We start from the raw sequence: 17,778 nt of genomic DNA, 5'->3' as shown, positions 1-17,778 counted from the left end.
CTTCCAGATTGCTGCCTTTTATTGCACAGGCCTTCATCTATTTACACCGGCTGTAAAAAGGCTAAGGAGACGAACGTAAAAAGACTAATTAAGGGAAAAAAAAGACATCATGCAGCCTACAGAATGTCTTAGACGGGCAGAATGAGACAAGCAACCCTTCTAAAACATATCGGTTATTTAACCTCTGTCCTCCCTTCCCCTCCACAAAATGTTTAGTGTTTACATTTGGAGGATAAATTAGCTTTTTTTTTTTTTTTTCCTACGGAATATTTTTTTTCTGCTTTAGTATAAAATGACAGTGCTGTAAACTGTAATGTAGGTCGGCATTCATAAAAACCTGGAATCTTGTTTTTTTTTTTTTCCTCAATAAACTTTCTTTATCTGTAGACATGGGGGCAGCCATTGTTGTCAGTCATGTGATATAATGTCTGCTAATTCTCTATGGCAGTGCCAATGAAGTCTGCTCCATTTAATTTCATTAGTCAGAGTGGTTAAGACCAAGCCATTCTATTGCTTACCACAAGACAACATAATAAGGTTTGTCTACATTGGGCCAACATAAGAGGGAGAACACCATGGGAATTCATACTATCCATTCTACTGCCAATGCTTGTCTATGGTTTTATACACCTGTCCGATGAGGCTGAAACATCTAAACTCAATAATTAGGGGAGGTTTCCACATACTTTTGGCCATATAGTTCAGAACTATATAGTACAGGAGGGGGAAATATATTTAAAAGAGGATAAATGGTATCACAGGGCAGTAAGATGTTATTCACCAAACTGGCAGGAGAGTTGTGGTTTCACACCTCTCACCAGATTTACTTTGCATTTCTTTTTTTCCTCTACGCAGCTTGGTTTATTTCTGCGAAAAATGTAACTTAATACAAGCAACTTACTTTACATGAAATTGGCTCTAAAACGCTGTTGCAGAAAAAAAAAAACTGGCTGGTCAGCATTAACCACTTTTCTCATAATCCTTTCCTTTCTTGCATGTAAAATCTGAATTCCTAGTAAATTTGAAATAAGTGACCCAAAAGTAATAAGCTGCTGCATCAAATCTGTTTTTCCGCTCATATTTTACGAAGCGCTCACATATTCATGCGCATCTAGTCATAACATATGCATTGCAAAGCGTCTGCACCACACGGGCATACGTGTCAGCTGGCGTTACATAGGGAATTTGTTCAATCGAGGTGTAAACAGATAAAACTATACATTTTTTCGCTGCCGTTGAGTTGGCTGCAATAAAAAAAACCAAAATGAAACAAATGTGCACCAAACGGTTTATTATATTCAGCAGCGTATCATTTTATTTATATTTCTTTTTGTACCTATGTGATATTTGGCAGGCGTTTGTTTTTGTTCATATACTATAATAGTGTTTTTTTTTTGTTTGTAAATGTAGTGGAAATTCACTTGTGCATTTTAAAAAAAATATTTAAAGGTTCTTCATGCGTGGCTAAACCTTGAACCTGAATGCCCTCTAATAACCATGGTTAATATAATATTTTACTGTGGTTTTGTGTCGGTGTTTATAATTATTTTAGATTTTTTTTTTTTTTATTCAATGAAAGCGTAATTTATTTTATTTTTTTTTTGTTCCCCCCAGAGTTTGGGATGTAAACACGGGAGAGATGCTAAACACGCTGATTCACCACTGTGAGGCCGTGCTCCATTTGCGATTTAATAATGGAATGATGGTCACCTGTTCCAAAGATCGTTCCATCGCTGTGTGGGACATGGCCTCTGCCACAGACATCACTCTGCGGAGGGTCCTGGTGGGTCACCGGGCCGCCGTAAACGTGGTGGACTTCGATGACAAGTACATAGTGTCTGCATCTGGTGACAGGACTATTAAGGTAGGACACCTTTGTTGCATTTTTTTTTTTTAGTTAGATTTCTAGAAGGCCATTGTAGGCTACCCAGAGCTCTTAATCTCTGGGGGAGTGGCTTTTGGGGGGTGGAGCTAGCCCTAGCATTAAAGGTGTTGTGAAATTAGTGGATAGTGGGTGTGGTTAAGCACTGGTCCCCTCCCCCGGGATACCTGGGAAAACATCGATTCACCTCTAGACTCAATTGCAGGGGGTTCCCAGGTATGGTCCTGATAATAGCTAATTGTATCATCCATTTTTTAGGTTTATGGCATATTTATATTGCCTGTGGGTTTTTGTTACTTGGAGCAGAAGATCGCTTTATCCCCACGTGTTCATTTAACTCTATGGGGTTTATTTACTAAGGGGAGAGTTTGCAGGGTTTGGGTTTCAGGTCCTTGATTTCACTGTTTGTTAAGAAGTTTAAACCCTGGTGAGCTTCTGCCACAGGAAGGACTTGGCTGGCCCTGTGTAATGTATTGTTAAATCAGTGAGATTTCTTCCATTTTCTACTTGCCCATTGAATTACACATTATACAGGGCCAGCTCAGCTGTTTATGCCGGAGAAACCTGCCAGTGTTCGTCGTTCGTAACGAATAGCAAAGCTAAGGAGTTTCAACATTGGCGTCTTCTGCTAACTCTCCTTCCAACTCTCCCTTTATTGAATAAACCCATTTTTGTGAGGTTAACTGTGTAATGTACAAATACATTGTCTAATTTCTACAAAATTCTACATAGATGCTGGGGTGTGTATAAAAAGTTATTCTATTTCTTTTTATACAGAATCTGCATGATTCCACTTCTTTGATTCCTTCCTCGCTTCGCTTGGTACAACATAAGAAACATACAAACAATTTAATAATCGTTTATAATTTAGATTTTCAGTAATCGTTGCAGCTTCAGCTTCCAGTGTCATGCTAATAACGTTATTGAGAGAGAGAATGTATTATATACATTTTCTAAAACCCATGCCTCCTTTTCGTTAAGGTTTGGAACACAAGCACCTGTGAATTTGTACGGACCTTAAATGGCCACAAGCGGGGGATTGCGTGCTTGCAGTACAGAGACCGACTAGTAGTGAGTGGCTCCTCTGACAACACAATAAGGTAAGGTATACCGAAGATACAAGCTTTACAGGGGTGACGCCCCCTGACGAAGCTCATTGCAGCGAAACGTACGTTGGGGTTGGTATGTTTGGACTTGGCACCATTCATCACCAGGCTTTCTGCTGTTTTCAGCCTTGTTTCTAGGTTGGTTAGTAACTTTTGAGCTCCAATGTACTATTGCTGTATGTTATTTCATTTGTTCCTTTTTACTTTATCGCTGTGGTCATCCTTGTGTTTCTTATTTGTGCCTTTATATACATACGTATTTCCATCCTAGTTCCTGTAGTCCTGTGCCCTTGTTCGTATGTACCTTCCTATATGTGTCTTGGTGCCGAGATGCTTTTTTATTATATATTTTTTTATATGTATTTAAATCATTTTGTTTAATAAAGATTTACTTTGTATATACCTTTTTTCCTTACGTGCTCTCCTTGTAATAGGTTTTGGTGTTTACAGGGGTGTCCTAAAGTAAAATTAGCCTGCCAGACTCTGAGCTGCAAGCCAATATGTGGAGACATGTAGGTGAGGGTCACGTGTGTCACGCAGGGTTTACGTGACCCCACCACCACGGGAATGATCTGCTACGTAATCCAGCATGATCTCATACAGTCCTGTCAGTCCATATACCTTTTGACAAGTTGTGGAGGGGAGATGCTTCAAATAGGGGGCATATCTCTGTCGACTACATATCCCATGACTCTCGGGATGCCTTAAGGTTGTCTGAGTGCGATGGTTCATGTGGTTCTTAAAGATGTGCTACTTATCCCTAAATCACTGATTTTACCCGTTAGGGTTATGCTATATTCAGGCCTTTTTTTCTTTCAATAAGATCGTCTTATAATTGATTAATACTCAGTCTAGCACGCCGGGGGCACAGGAGACTAGAAGAGACGATACCTGTACATGCAGAGACTGCTGGAGGAGTGTGCGAGCTTCTGTACATCCAGTTACAGAGACCCCAACATGTTGCCTGATGATGCCTCTTGGAAAGTTAAACTGACCATGACTGCCCATGTAATAAGTAACAGTATGGGTTTGGTGGTATTAAAGCCATGTAATAAGGAACAATATGGGTTTGGTGGTATTAAAGCCATGTAATAAGTAACAGTGTGGGTTTGGTGGTATTAAAGCCATGTAATAAGTAACAGTGTGGGTTTGGTGGTATTAAAGCCATATAATAAGTAACAGTATGGGTTTGGTGGTATTAAAGCCATGTAATAAGTAACAGTGTGGGTTTGGTGGTATTAAAGCCACAGAGAGCTCTTGGGGGCTCACTAGTTCAGCAAATACAATTCTATCTTATGAAATCCAATACTTCTTTTTGCTTTTGCATAAAGTGCTTTTGTTACAGCAAATACCAGAAAACCATCCGGAAGCAGCCCTTAAAGTGCCGCCAGCCTCAGGCAGTATGAAGCAGTCAAGGCAATTAGGCAAACCCGCACCCTTTTTATAATGTATCACCATCCTCCACGGTTTTGTTACATTGTAAAACCATGTGACGTGGCTCAAACTTGGGCTGTTTTATTCTGTGATATGGCCGAGTCCTACGCATCTATTCTAATCTGTCGCTATCCCAAATCACGCTTTACTTAAGTATTTTATTGATTAAAATAAGCAATTAGAAACCCCTTTTGTGTGGAAACAGCCATCTTACCTTCTTATTTAAAGAAGAAATATATTTTATTATTATTATTATTATTATTTTTATTATTACTTCTTTCGGGGGGGGGGGTGCATTAAACTGCTTAAAAATAAAGTACATTGATTATTCTTCTAAATGCCTTACCCGGTTACATAAACAGATACCAATATATAACAGTCACCCAACAACTCCTCTAAACCCCCAAAATAAAAGCCTCCCTCTGGCCATTTGAAATGTTATTTGAGCGACTAAAAAGTACCAATACTAGAATTGTTCCTAAGGAAAATGTTTAAATCATTACTTGCGTCTTTGAAACATTAGCACTGTGACCCATTTGTAAATACCGTCATGTTTTTATATGCCTTCCGATACACAGATACAAATTGTTTGAAGGCATTCTAGCCCCATGTTGCCGAAGAATAAAAATGTTTTATCTTTACTTTTGTCAAATGAGAGTTATTTCCAATTATTAATAACGCAGCAGGAGAAAAAAAAAGTTTTGAGTCTTTCTTGGGAAGCAGCCAGTGAGTTTCTTGAGGGAGCTGTTATTTTATACGCAATATCTAAGCGTAAGAGAAACTACTCGGTCAATAAAGAAAACTGATACAGCTGACTGTACGTGAATGATGAATTTCAACGTCTGTACGGGTATAAAAAAAAACTGAGTATATTATTTGATTCCGTTAAGTGTCTTAAAAGGAACAAAATCGGCCTTCTGCCGGAACCCACTTGGTTGCCCTCCTGATAGTAACCAAATAAGGTGATTTCCGGATCCATATAACTGGTTCTGACTACATTGCGTTAGTGTGTGAGCGTCAATGTTATTTTGGTCTCCTTGTCGTGTGATGGCTGTTTTTTTTATAAGGTAATATGGGTTTTCCTGTTTTTTCAGGTTGTGGGACATTGAATGCGGTGCTTGTTTACGAGTTTTAGAGGGACACGAAGAATTGGTTCGGTGCATTCGCTTTGACAATAAGAGAATAGTCAGCGGAGCATATGATGGGTGAGTGGGTCTTCAGTATTTGCTAAGGAGTATTTCGTTTCTCATGAATACCGGTAAGATCCCACGTGTTCAGTACTGCTAGGCATTTTTAGCAGCGTCAGACGCTAAGGTTTCCATTTTGCTGATGTGTATTTTACTGAGGGGGTGGTAGGTAAATGGAACAGCCTCCAGTCAGAAGTGGCATAGGCTAGTCTAAAGAAACAATGAAGGAGTGATTCAAATATGAGTCTTTACATCAAGAAAAACAGGCAGACGGGACGGGCCAAATGGTTCTTACCTGCCGTCAAATTCTATGTTTCTGTATCCCATGCCCAGGAGAGAGAACTATTACCCACAGCCCTGTCCTTAACCTAGTTTGACACGTCCTCTGCGCCTAAGTGTTCTTTACAGGAGGGATGGGAGTGATAAAAGGGCCATTGGAACACAGGAGTGATGGGAGTGATAAAGGGCCATTGGAACACAGGAGTGATGGGAGTGATAAAGGGCCATTGGAAGACAGGAGTGATGGGAGTGATAAAGGGCCATTGGAAGACAGGAGTGATGGGAGTGATAAAGGGCCTCTGTACGTCTATGAAAATATTCCATTAAAAAAAATAAAAAATGAAGCTTGTAGGTTTATAGTAAATGGTTTATTACGGGTGATTTAAGTCCATGTCTGATTCAATAGGCTTTCAGCTTAGGGAAATCCGTGGGTTTGTGATTTTAAGTAAAAATAAATCTGGCTTTGTGTGAAGTCTTTAGCAGTCGGAGGAAAGGGCTAGGCTGGCAAAAGGCTATGTAAAATCAAAATACTCCATTTTTAACATTCCTTATGTTTAATGGAAATCACAAGGAGAGAAGTACAAGGTAAGGTTGAGCTCTGGTCTGGAGGTCAGCCCGTGGCAATACTTACATTAATAATGTCATTTAAAAAACAAAACAAAGGTTTTGTATACATTTTCTAAATAAATATATTTTAGCATTTTATAATCTTGTACTGTACGCTATCCTAGGACCAGTTTGCCTTATTTTGCTAATTTTCCTAATGTATTTCAGATTAATGCAAATCTATAGATTAGTGACGGGCTAAACTAATGAGCATAATCCCTATTTTAATGTATAATTTGCAAACTCTTAAGGACCACCGTATTTAAAACCGCTCTTTTATATACTTTTCTTCATGGCATGCCCCATTAATTCATGTCACCTGTTCTTCTGCCATTTATCTTTGTTAATTTTAGAACTGCGCTGCATAAATATTCTTACTTTTCACTCATTTGTAACAATGCCAAAATACGTTTCATTAGTCACTCCATTTATCAAAATATCTCTCCTGATCTGTTCTCCGCAGGGTTCCATTATTTAAAGGCAGTGTTCTAATTAGCATCGGTGCGATGATAAAGGCGTTCACTCATGCTTTGTCTTATGACTTCTAACGATCACCAGTGAATAATGTCCCATTCACTCATGATTCATAATGGAGTTATTATACGTGTTGTTATGACGCATCCGTCATGTATCCCAAAGTGAAAGAAAACTATACCTTATTGCTTAAAAAAATAGTGGAGCTAATATTCTAATCAATTAGCTTCCCTTGTGATAGATGCAATTGTAATGTGAAGCACTGCTTGTTAAGTCCTGTTTATCTATTGTACAGTGCTGGGAATGTAATGACGTATAAATCAATCAATGATACTATGATTTTGATGAATTTACAGTTTCGTTATTGTCTTGAGCCAAAATAGTTATTTATATTAATGTGGGATGAGATACAGTTAACTTTATAACTCATAAACGTTGTGTGTATCTTCTAGCATTTTAAATGATGGGAGGAGGGATAGGGAAGCAGAACATCAAGACTTCTGTAGAAGACTTCTTAACCTATAGAGAGATGTTTGTATAGGGGACTCAATGACCTCTAGAGAGGTGTTTGTAAATGGCTTAACTAATATACAAGAAATGCAGAGTATGATGTTAGTTTTAACATATATATATCCAAGTGTTGTTGTTTATAGTTGTTGTTGTTTATTTATTTTGTTTATAAAGCACCAGCATATACCACAGCATTGTATAAACAGGACATAAACAGTTAATCATTTGTAACGGGACCCTGCTCAGAGCAATCAAGTAATGTAATATATATATATATGTGTGTGTGTGTATGTATATATATGTATATATATGTGTGTGTGTGTGTGTGTGTGTGTGTGTGTGTGTAGATAGATAGATAGATAGATAGTGATTTTTGCCGGTACCATATAGGGCCTGTCATTGGATGCTTACAATAGCAGGCATTTCACAATTTAGTTTTGCGGAATAACGGACACAAATCATCCATTGCGTAGATTCTGTGACATGCAGCAACAATACTTGTAATATAATGTATTAGGACAGGTCTAGTAAACTAGGGATGTACTATATATATATATATATATATATATATATAGTACATCCCTAGTTTACATTATATTATATATATATATATATATATATATATATATATATATATATAATGTCATCATGTTTTCGGATTAAATCTCTGTAGCCAAAGAGGGAATTTGTCACCTACACAACCTTTATGATAAATGAATTATCTAAACGACCTATAGCTTGTGTAAAGAAAGATTCTTATGTGATGCTGAAAAGCTTTAAATGCCAGTAAGGGTAAAATTTTCACGCGTTTAACATATATGTACCGAACAATATTATTACTAAAAGATAAGTCAAATTGAATCCAAAACTTGAAGCTTGGCTTTGTTGTGTATTCTTGATTAACGCATCTGTACAAACCAAAGGATCATTCTTTGGACTGCCTTGCATGTTCCTGTTTCATTTGGGTCTTATTAACCTGCCTTGTGTATTGTCATTCTTATGATAATATTAAGGAGGTGAGGAATCCCACTTGTGGTTTTCCCATATTTATCTGATCACCGTAGCAACCAGTAGAAGTTGAATCAGCCGGGACAATCTGTTGGTTGCTGTGATAATACCGCTTTTAGCAGAATATAGATAGAATATTATATAGCACCCCACAGTGTAATTAATGTAGATCGGCGAGCAACAAAAAACATGTTAAACATAAGTCATTTGGTGCATGTATGTATGTGTACGTGTATACACACACACACACACACACACACACACTATAAAATAATTACACAGAAAAATCTCCTTATTTGAAGTTTAATTCCCTGTCTAAGTATCTGAAGGATCAGTTCTCTTTGTCTGGAGTGCAGCGGTATTCTCTTTATTGTATTGTCGCGTCTCTTACAGTTCCCAGCGATCCATAACTTACTCTTTGACTTGCAGGAAAATTAAAGTGTGGGACCTTGTAGCTGCTCTGGATCCTCGCGCTCCCGCAGGGACCCTTTGTCTGCGGACGCTTGTGGTAAGCATACAAAGATTTGTTGCGTTTTCACGTTCAGAGCCTAAAAATGCCGTTTTCAATCCGCGAGAAATGTTTCCTAAACCCGGATCAAAAATTTCTAAAATAAGGAAAAAGCATGGCATTTATGTAAATTTCAGCAACTACAACTACTTAAGTTTTAGATCAGTTGAAATAACTTCATTATGATTGCTGTTTCCTCTCTTTTTTTTTCTTTTTTTTGAATAATTGCACTTAAAAGTTTGTAGCCATGGTTGTGACTACAGGGGATTGTATTCCAGCCCACCAGACTGCTACCATTATGGTCGTCCAAAATTAATCCTGGCTTAAAACCAGAAACACAGACGCCTCCTACAGCTCTCGTTCAATTTGCGAGCAGTAGGAAAGAGTTCACAGTTCACGGCTGTTCACTGCAGGCGAGGTTTCTTCCACTTTGCAGTCACTAAAGCGTCTCAGTAAACACTCAATGTCTTTCTAAGTGTACATGAGATCTCTGATCCCCTTTACATTGAGGGTATGCTTAATTCTTTTAATGCGATATGAGGCATGTTACACATTTTTTTTAATACATTTGTTGATTTTCGTTTTTCTCATCGCCGGGAAAGATATTTACAGACAACTCTGGAGAGAGGAATTGAAATCTCTTTGTGGCGTAGCCTCTGTAAAAAGAGGACACAGTGTTCTAATCTGTTGGTAATTTTGCCAAACTTTAAATCCGGTTTTTATTTTTTTAGGTCATTTAGTTTTAATATCATTTTGGTAAATTTCTTCATTATTTTCGTATGTTATAAATGTATTTTCTAAGAATATATTTTCTATTCCAGTGTTCTATTTTTAAAGGGCAAGCCTCATGAAAGTATTATTTCTGAATATACTGTGTGACACACTACATGGGTTTGGGGTTTGACCTGGAGTCTCCGGGCAAAGCCCTTCTATCCCTGGTCTCTGAGGTCGCTTTCTGCAGACAAGGGATTGGCTGCTCTCAGTCCCCCCCACCCACTAAACACTGTCGGGGATTAACCACACCCCTTTGTCTAGCCCTGCCCCTACACACCAAGCCCTACCCCATAATGAAGCCATTCCTCCAGGTATTTCCCCTGGTAGGGTAATCTAGAATGCTTTGGTGACGTATAGCTAACTGTTTTACTTTGTACACCAAATTATTAAAAAATGACCTTTTTTGGATTTTCATATCTCTACGTGATTTTTTGAGGTTAGTATTAACACCTCAGTGTCCCATTGCTTACCACAATAAAATCTGATAAGGGCTGTTTTGTCTCTCAGACTGAGCCAAGGAAGAGGGTGTCAGAAAAAAAATACACAATTGGAAAATTAGCTCATTTGAAAATGTGCAAATTTTCCCTTTTAGAAGTCTGTGTGCTGCTTTGGGCTGTGTTGCTTTATCTTTCTGTATTATAAATATTACTTTTTTCCATTTGTTTTACATCCTGCTTTTTTAACGGACATTGTTTTGCCAGGAGCATTCTGGGAGAGTATTTCGCCTGCAGTTTGATGAGTTCCAGATAGTGAGCAGTTCCCACGACGATACCATCCTTATCTGGGATTTTCTTAATGATCCAACTACACATGCGGAGTCTACGCGTTCCCCGTCTAGAACATACACTTACATCTCTAGATAAATAACACTATAGAGTACCTCACAGTTGCACAGGGTAAGTGCGGCAAAGATCTTCCAAATTAACTCTTTAATGGCTGCACTTTACATGTTTATTCATTTTAAAAAAAACTTATGTTTACATGTTTATCCGTGTGTCTGGGGTGCAGCATTCGGACTCTGGGAGGGGAGAATGGTGTTTTGCCCGGCCTACTCCCCACCCAGGTGGCCACCCACTCCCCACCTGCTTTCCAGTCTATTGGGGTCAGCCCCGCCTCCCTGACATGACCCAGCCTTTGCTACCGCCCACAAGGTGCAAGTCTTCAGTGTCAACTGGAAAACAAGCAAATACATACATTGTATGGGAAATATATATATATATATATTTTTTTTTTTTATTACAAATATGCCACTTTGAGACTACTGGGTCAAAATATGGTTAATTTAAGCAAGATGACCTTGCTTAGTAAGTCCATGACACATAAGCTTTTGCCACAATGCTTAACCTCATATTCAGCAGGAAGGGCTCTGTAACCATGAACCATAGAGCTTTGTTGGCTTTAAATCGCATTGTTACCTTGTGTGTGTGTATATGTATATATGAGTGTGTGTGTGTGTGTGTATATATATATATATATATATATATATATATATATATATATATAAATATTGCTAATGAGATGCAATTAACCCTCCCCCTCTTGTTCATGTTCAGGACTTATTTGAAGATTATGGTAACTGAATCACCTGTGAACGCCAGGAAATTCGAAAATCTACCTGATCAGTATTTGACGAAAAAGAGAACTGTTGCCCTGACTCTGGAATAACGATTCTCAGGCAGCTGGATGCAGCCCGAGCCAATCAGCACAGCGGAATGCAGGGGGTGCTGCTATCAGAAGATTTACCATTTTTTTTTTTTTGTTGTTGTTTTTTTTTTAACCCCTTCATTGCCACACGGGCCTCCAACTTTCTGCAGCGCAGTGGATTTGCAGACTCCTGTGCCAGTGACTTAGGGGATTAACAAACCGATGCAACGTAGAATGGAGACGGTACACGCCACGCGATCCTTCGACTATATATCTCAGCATCTTGGCAGGATTTCTGTTGCTTTGTCGTCCGCGAATAAAGAGCGATTTCCACCGTGTCCCGCACTCCCGCGCACCGCTTTGAAGTGTGATTATGTTGGAAAATCCACCGGACCCTTTCTCGCAAGTAGTTGTGAAATCGAGTGGGTATTTGCATTTACGTGAATGACTAGGACACCACCCCTCGGTGGTACGAATCGTATGTTTTTACCACAGTCTGAAAGATTTTTAATTTATTTTTATTTTTTTCATATTTTTCATTCTTTTGTGTTGTTCTGTTTACCCATTTCTGTATCTTCTTAAATAGAGTATTGTAGACGTCTGTATATTGCCTCACAGGACATTAAAAAAAAAAACTAGATTTAAAAATAAATTGATTAGATACGTTATTAGAACACAGCACATGATACTGGTAGGAAAAATCCCTGATTACTCCTGTCAAGCATCTCGACATATTGTACGGTACTTAAAGTAGACTGCAGTCTAAACATAATAAAAGGGCAAACCTCGAGAACTTCAAATACATAGAACATCTCTCTGTTTCCACCCATACATTTACAAGAGACAGACAGCGCCATTAAAAGAATATTTTTGTGTTCTGTGGCTCCGATGCACTGGAATTCTCACTTATCTAAACAAATTAGCTGACATGAAAGGCGAGAGCCAATCAGAATGGAGCTGTAATAAAAATACATGTCCTTCCGCTTTATTTTTTAATTATTGACCATAATGGCCAGCTCTGTGGTGTTGTTAGAAAAATGTTTTTTGGGGGGTCTTCCGCCACTGTGTGCTGTCCAGTTTATATCTAGGCGCATATCTGAAGTTACACCTTTTTAGGATGACCCCACGAAATTAATATTTCTTTATCATCTCAACCAAAACTTCCTACTCAGAATTGGCTGCATGTATGTGAAAAAAGCAACAAGATTTACAAAATCAACGATTTATGTAAAAAAAAAAAAATTTTTTTTTTTTTTTTTACTTTTAAAATAATACTAACGTAGAATTGGAAGACTACATTCATTCCCTAGACATATTCCCTCTACGGCATACAATTTGACAATCACGGTGACAAAATAGATTGTTCTTTACAAAAAGAAAAATGATTGTTTTTATTTGTCTTTTTATTACTGATCTCTTTAAAAGAAAGTTTGTTGTAGCGGCATACAAGGTACTCTGGCTTCGTTCTGTAGGTCCAAGTCATCTTCCATAGCTTTATCAGTTTTCTCCATTATCTTTTGACAACTGCAGGGTAAGAAGAAGAAAAAAAATGTAGCTCTCAAATTATATTTCGACCCGTCTCAAAGAGGGCAATGTACTGACGAGCGGGAAGATTAATTGAGAAACTTCAAGCTTTACTTCAGCGTTTTTATATCCTTATCTTGACTTTATTCCCCTGTTCTTCTGCAAAATAACTGGAAGTAGAGCTTCATTAAGTAGATTTGACCCTGAGCATGCTTTAATTATAGTAAATATATATATATCCCCAGCATTGGATAATGTGCTGTTGTGTATAACAACATGTTGTTGTACCCAGTTTTTAATGCCTGTTCCTAATCAACTATGACTAGTCTCACTTGAATTATTAAAATTCTAAATGCTGTCGACATCCCCTTTGTATTTAAAAAAAAAAACAAAAAACATCTTTAAATTAATGTAGTAAATGTGTATAACAGAGTACACAAAATGCCCAAAGCATAATCATTTTCCCATTATGGAAGTTAAATAAATAAGTAAATATTATTATGTTAATTAAATTAAATTTAAAGTACCATATCATGCATTAAAAGTATTAACATAAAATTAATTTTTATGGTTAATTTAAAAAAATATATATATTATTATTGGGGTTTTTTTATGACAGGCTGCCCATAACTTTTTGGATTGTAGATGAGAATTCAATCATGAAAGGAAAATATAATATGTTTTTGGGGAAGGTGTGTTTGTTTTTTTGTTTTTGGGTATACTTGAATCACTTGTGCTCTTGAACGGCAGATTTAAGTGAATATATTGTTACTACCTTAAGAATAATGCATATCATGTTATTAAATGTAAGGGAAAGTACTGGAATTTGGACCAAATGTTGATATATATAATATATATATATATATATATATATATATATATATATATATGCAGTCTTAAAAGGGAAGGCTTCCGTGCCAATGATTTTCTTTTAGAGCTGAATGGGATGACCGGGTCTTTTTGTACGGCCGATAAAACTGTGACTGTCGAAAATTCGATTGAAAAGCATAACCCCAAAACCCCCCATGGCTCAGAGGAGTAAGGCTGACCACCTTACCCAAACTGTTTATCCTTTTCTGAGCAGATCACATTGGTTTTTACGCTCAGACACAAGCTCCCCCGGCCCTCCGTGATGCCGTATTTAACGCTCGTATTCAAAGAGCCTCGAGTCCCCCCTTAAAGAAAAAGAGAAAACATGGGCGTTAATCAGCATAGCATAAAAAACTCTGCGTTAAGATTCCTGCCTGTTCTACGAAGATGATTCCGTTTCCCAGCATGCAGCTGACCCGGACCCTTTCTGATTGGCGGCTAATTTAAAGTTTAAGTTACGTTTTTAGCTACGGTAATGATGCAGAAAACAGGAAATTGGAGATTTACATGAATACCGAATAAGTTCCAGATTAAAAAACACTAAAATCCTTAAAAATGCTTAAACTTAAACTTATTAAATATCTTAACAGATGATATGGACAATAAGGCTCTTTTATAATGACGTAGGTGATAGGTCTACTTTAAACAGGGGTTAAAGGTTCTGATAATTCAAATTCCAAATGTCTAAACTATAGAGTTTATTCACTAAAGGGATAGTTGTCTAGAGAGTAACTTTGCTATTCATTATGAGGGGCGACCTCTGCCGGGTTTCTCCAGCAAGAAGGGCAGAGTTTGCTTAGTACAATGCATAATTCAATGGATGAAGAAACATCTCTGATTTAACTATACATAATACAGGGCCAGCCAAGCTCTTTCTGCTGCAGAAGCTCACTGGAAACACTCTTTAGTGAACCGACCCCCATGTAATGTCTTGTATTGGCTTTTACATTTGGTTTATCATATAGCATAAGGGGTAAACCGAATAATGAAGCTCAACACTCTTAAACTGTGGGATTTATATCTTCTAATGGCCAAATTTTTCTATTATTTTTCCACTGCATCTTTTTTACGTTATCAAAGAGTGATAAATCTGGGAGAAAATGTTGTTCCGGCTCACCAAATATTATCCAACGTATGGGGTTTTCCGCTGGATGACAATGACGGTTATAAAGGTTTTTTTCAAATGACGGACAACAGTGATTTGTTATGATGTCGTGTGATGTATGCCTTGTATCGATGCATGGAGGTATATTCGGTATCCTTTAAGAGTTTGGTGTCAATAGGGTAAACATGTATGTGTTCAAACAGCATTGAATTTGGTGTTTCATCCCTAAATCAGCACTATAATACCGGACGGTGATGTTCACAGCTTTCTGTGTTGACTATTGGACGTGCTTTGTGTGACGTGTTTATGAAATCGGGTATTTTCCTCTTCGGAAATGAACAAGGATTGATTTTCAAACCAATATTTACATGTTTCAAACCGCTTAACGAATTAAACATTTTGTGGAGTCGATGACTAAGGTTATATGACCTAAAAATGAACTTGTCTTACAACTCGCTCGTATAACGGCGGCACATTCTAACCCGAGGTTCTGCGGCTGTTGAGGACCTCGATTCCTTGGGGATGCATTTTATAGACAACCGGAGATGCACTTTTCTTACTGCTGGTCTGTTTAAATGGCATTTAATGCTTATGTTGACTTAAAATGATGGCAAAAATGAATAGAACACTTTCAACAACCGGTTAAAGTATGAAAAGGGTCACATGGGCTAAAAAGGATATTCTTATGGTGGCGGTCTTGACAAATTAAATTGTTCTAGCAATACGCTCTTGTGTGCTTTGGCGCAAACTTGGGTTTTCCATCTGAATTTAAAACATGCGAAGAAAAAAATACTCAAACCATCACCACATTTCCGCAGATTGGCCCTTTAAGAATCTTTTTTTTAATGATTTTACCAATTGTTTTAATTTTCTCCCAAGTTGGGTAACAAATTCTTCTCTGCGTTTCCAGACTGTATGATGTGAGTTTTTCGAGAATGCTTTATTTGCCCTAAGCACTATTAAAAGTCATTGCCTTACTCATAAACCCAATTTAAATTGTTTAATATATTTGTCTTTTTTTATATGTCACGTCATTCCCCAAATCTGGAAAAAAGAATGAAAAAAAATAAATGGAAAATTGTGATTGTTCATGTGATGTATTGTACACTTGCTCTCGGATCTTGGTATCTTTTATTTTTTATTTTTTATTTTTTTTTCTTCATTGTTCAACTGGAAGTTTAAAATAAATAAAAACTGTACTAATTTAAGTTTTCTGTTTTGAACTGTGTCTTTTGTTGAGTGTGGTTGAAAAGTGTGATCGTCAATGAAAAGTATTGTGTTTAAAGAAACATTATTTATGATTGGATGCAGCTAACGATAACCGGAAGCTCAGTCTTGGTGATGTTAAACGTCAGGCTATGGGGTGCCATCAATGATGCCGTTTCAGAGAGATGGTTTGAGAAGAGAAATTATTGCCATTTTTTTTTAATTCATGTCTTTGCTTGATATTACCAAAATACTTTCCCCATACGCCACTGTTGGTCTTAAAACAGCTGACTAAGCATTACGAACCATTTAATATTAGCAAATAACAAGGCAAACATCAATAAAGCAACATATCCTCTACATGTGGGTACGAGCACTTGCAGTTCCTTAAGTTAGAGCCCCAAGAAATGATTTCCTTCATTATTATTTTTTTTTTGCGCTTGTCTAAAATGAACACAAACGGAGGAATAATATTTAACTTTAAATCCTCAATGAATCCCCAAAGACGCCCTTTTATACAGCCTCTCCAGTAATTGCGGCGTTCAGACTCATGACATGCTTGCATGTTGTGTAATTACCTGCTAAAGCTCCCAGTCCAACCCTTTCCGAGTCTGCTCTGCATTCCGAGGACAGAATTTTTATCTTTATTATCAGTTACTGTAGCAGCCGTAAGACTCTTGCTCTTCTGTTTCTAACCCACGCAGACGCCGAGCACTTTCTACAATGTTTCTCTTGTTAATTTCATAAATGTAACTGGGGAAATGTCAGATTTGATTTGATGATGACCTCCTTTGTTCTCCGTTCGTATGTTTCAAAGGTGATCGAAAGTTACCAAATGCAAGTTATTACAGACCCAGACTGATTTTCTTAAAAATAAGTTTCAACTTTAAGGTTTCAAAAGAAAAATCTAATTTGAGAGTGAATTCCCACAGTTGATTGCATCATTGGTATGAAGAGACGCACACAAAATGCTTGGACTGACGCTGGATATACTCTGTATGTGGCAAACATTTCAATGCGTAGGTAATTCTTCTACCGTAGGGGCGACCGACTGAGGCCACGGTTTCTGGAGCACTGGCGGCTCAGTCAAAATAGTTAGAACTGATTGAATCACCTGCCTTCAAAGAAAAGATTTGCCTAAATCGTAGTCGGTTTGTGGCCCCCGTGGCCTGGAGCTCAATGTGTAACCAAACACAGTTTGAAAATGATGCCCCTTTTCACATTGTTCATTGCCGTAGATATGAGGGTTAAGGATCAGTGATGCTGCCATCCCTCCCACCCCAGAATCAGATGATGGCCTCTTCTCTTCCTTTCAAAAGGAGTTCCTCTGGTATCTGTTCCTTGCCCTATGTGTGAGTTCTTTGTGCAGAATGCCAGGATATAATGTCCACTGCCTAAGCTTAGGAGGTCAGTAGTGAGGGACTAAGCAATTCTAGGAAGGCTAGCACCAGCCACTGCCCATGCCTTTATAATGGATTGACCATAATTTAAATGGCCCTGATAAAGCCAGCCCACGGAAACTATGTATCATGCTGCTCTTATAGCAGGAGAAGCTCACCAGAGCTGTCCCTTCAGAATGCGGAGTGATAAATAACAGATCCATTTAAGTACTAATACTCTATTCTACAACCCCAAGCAACAAAGGTATTAAAATAAACCAT

At 37.8% G+C, this 17,778-nt stretch overlaps 1 protein-coding gene across 1 annotated transcript in view; it reads left to right on the top strand.

Annotated features, from left to right (window-relative positions):
* Window positions 1-11,410, top strand: part of BTRC (beta-transducin repeat containing E3 ubiquitin protein ligase) — a 73,838-nt gene extending 62,428 nt beyond the window's left edge. Inside the window, exons 8-13 of the mRNA XM_053451340.1 lie at window positions 1,615-1,864; window positions 2,864-2,982; window positions 5,517-5,627; window positions 8,916-8,994; window positions 10,470-10,664; window positions 11,322-11,410. Of these exons, the coding sequence (XP_053307315.1) occupies window positions 1,615-1,864; window positions 2,864-2,982; window positions 5,517-5,627; window positions 8,916-8,994; window positions 10,470-10,631 (721 nt within the window). The 3' untranslated portion in view covers window positions 10,632-10,664; window positions 11,322-11,410. The remainder of the gene's footprint in view (window positions 1-1,614; window positions 1,865-2,863; window positions 2,983-5,516; window positions 5,628-8,915; window positions 8,995-10,469; window positions 10,665-11,321) is intronic.
* Window positions 11,411-17,778: the final 6,368 nt, after the last annotated feature.

This window comes from Spea bombifrons, chromosome 11 (assembly GCF_027358695.1).
Source record: "Spea bombifrons isolate aSpeBom1 chromosome 11, aSpeBom1.2.pri, whole genome shotgun sequence".
Classification (NCBI taxonomy): Eukaryota; Metazoa; Chordata; class Amphibia; order Anura; family Pelobatidae; genus Spea; species Spea bombifrons.
This window is presented reverse-complemented; position numbering and strand designations above follow the sequence as displayed.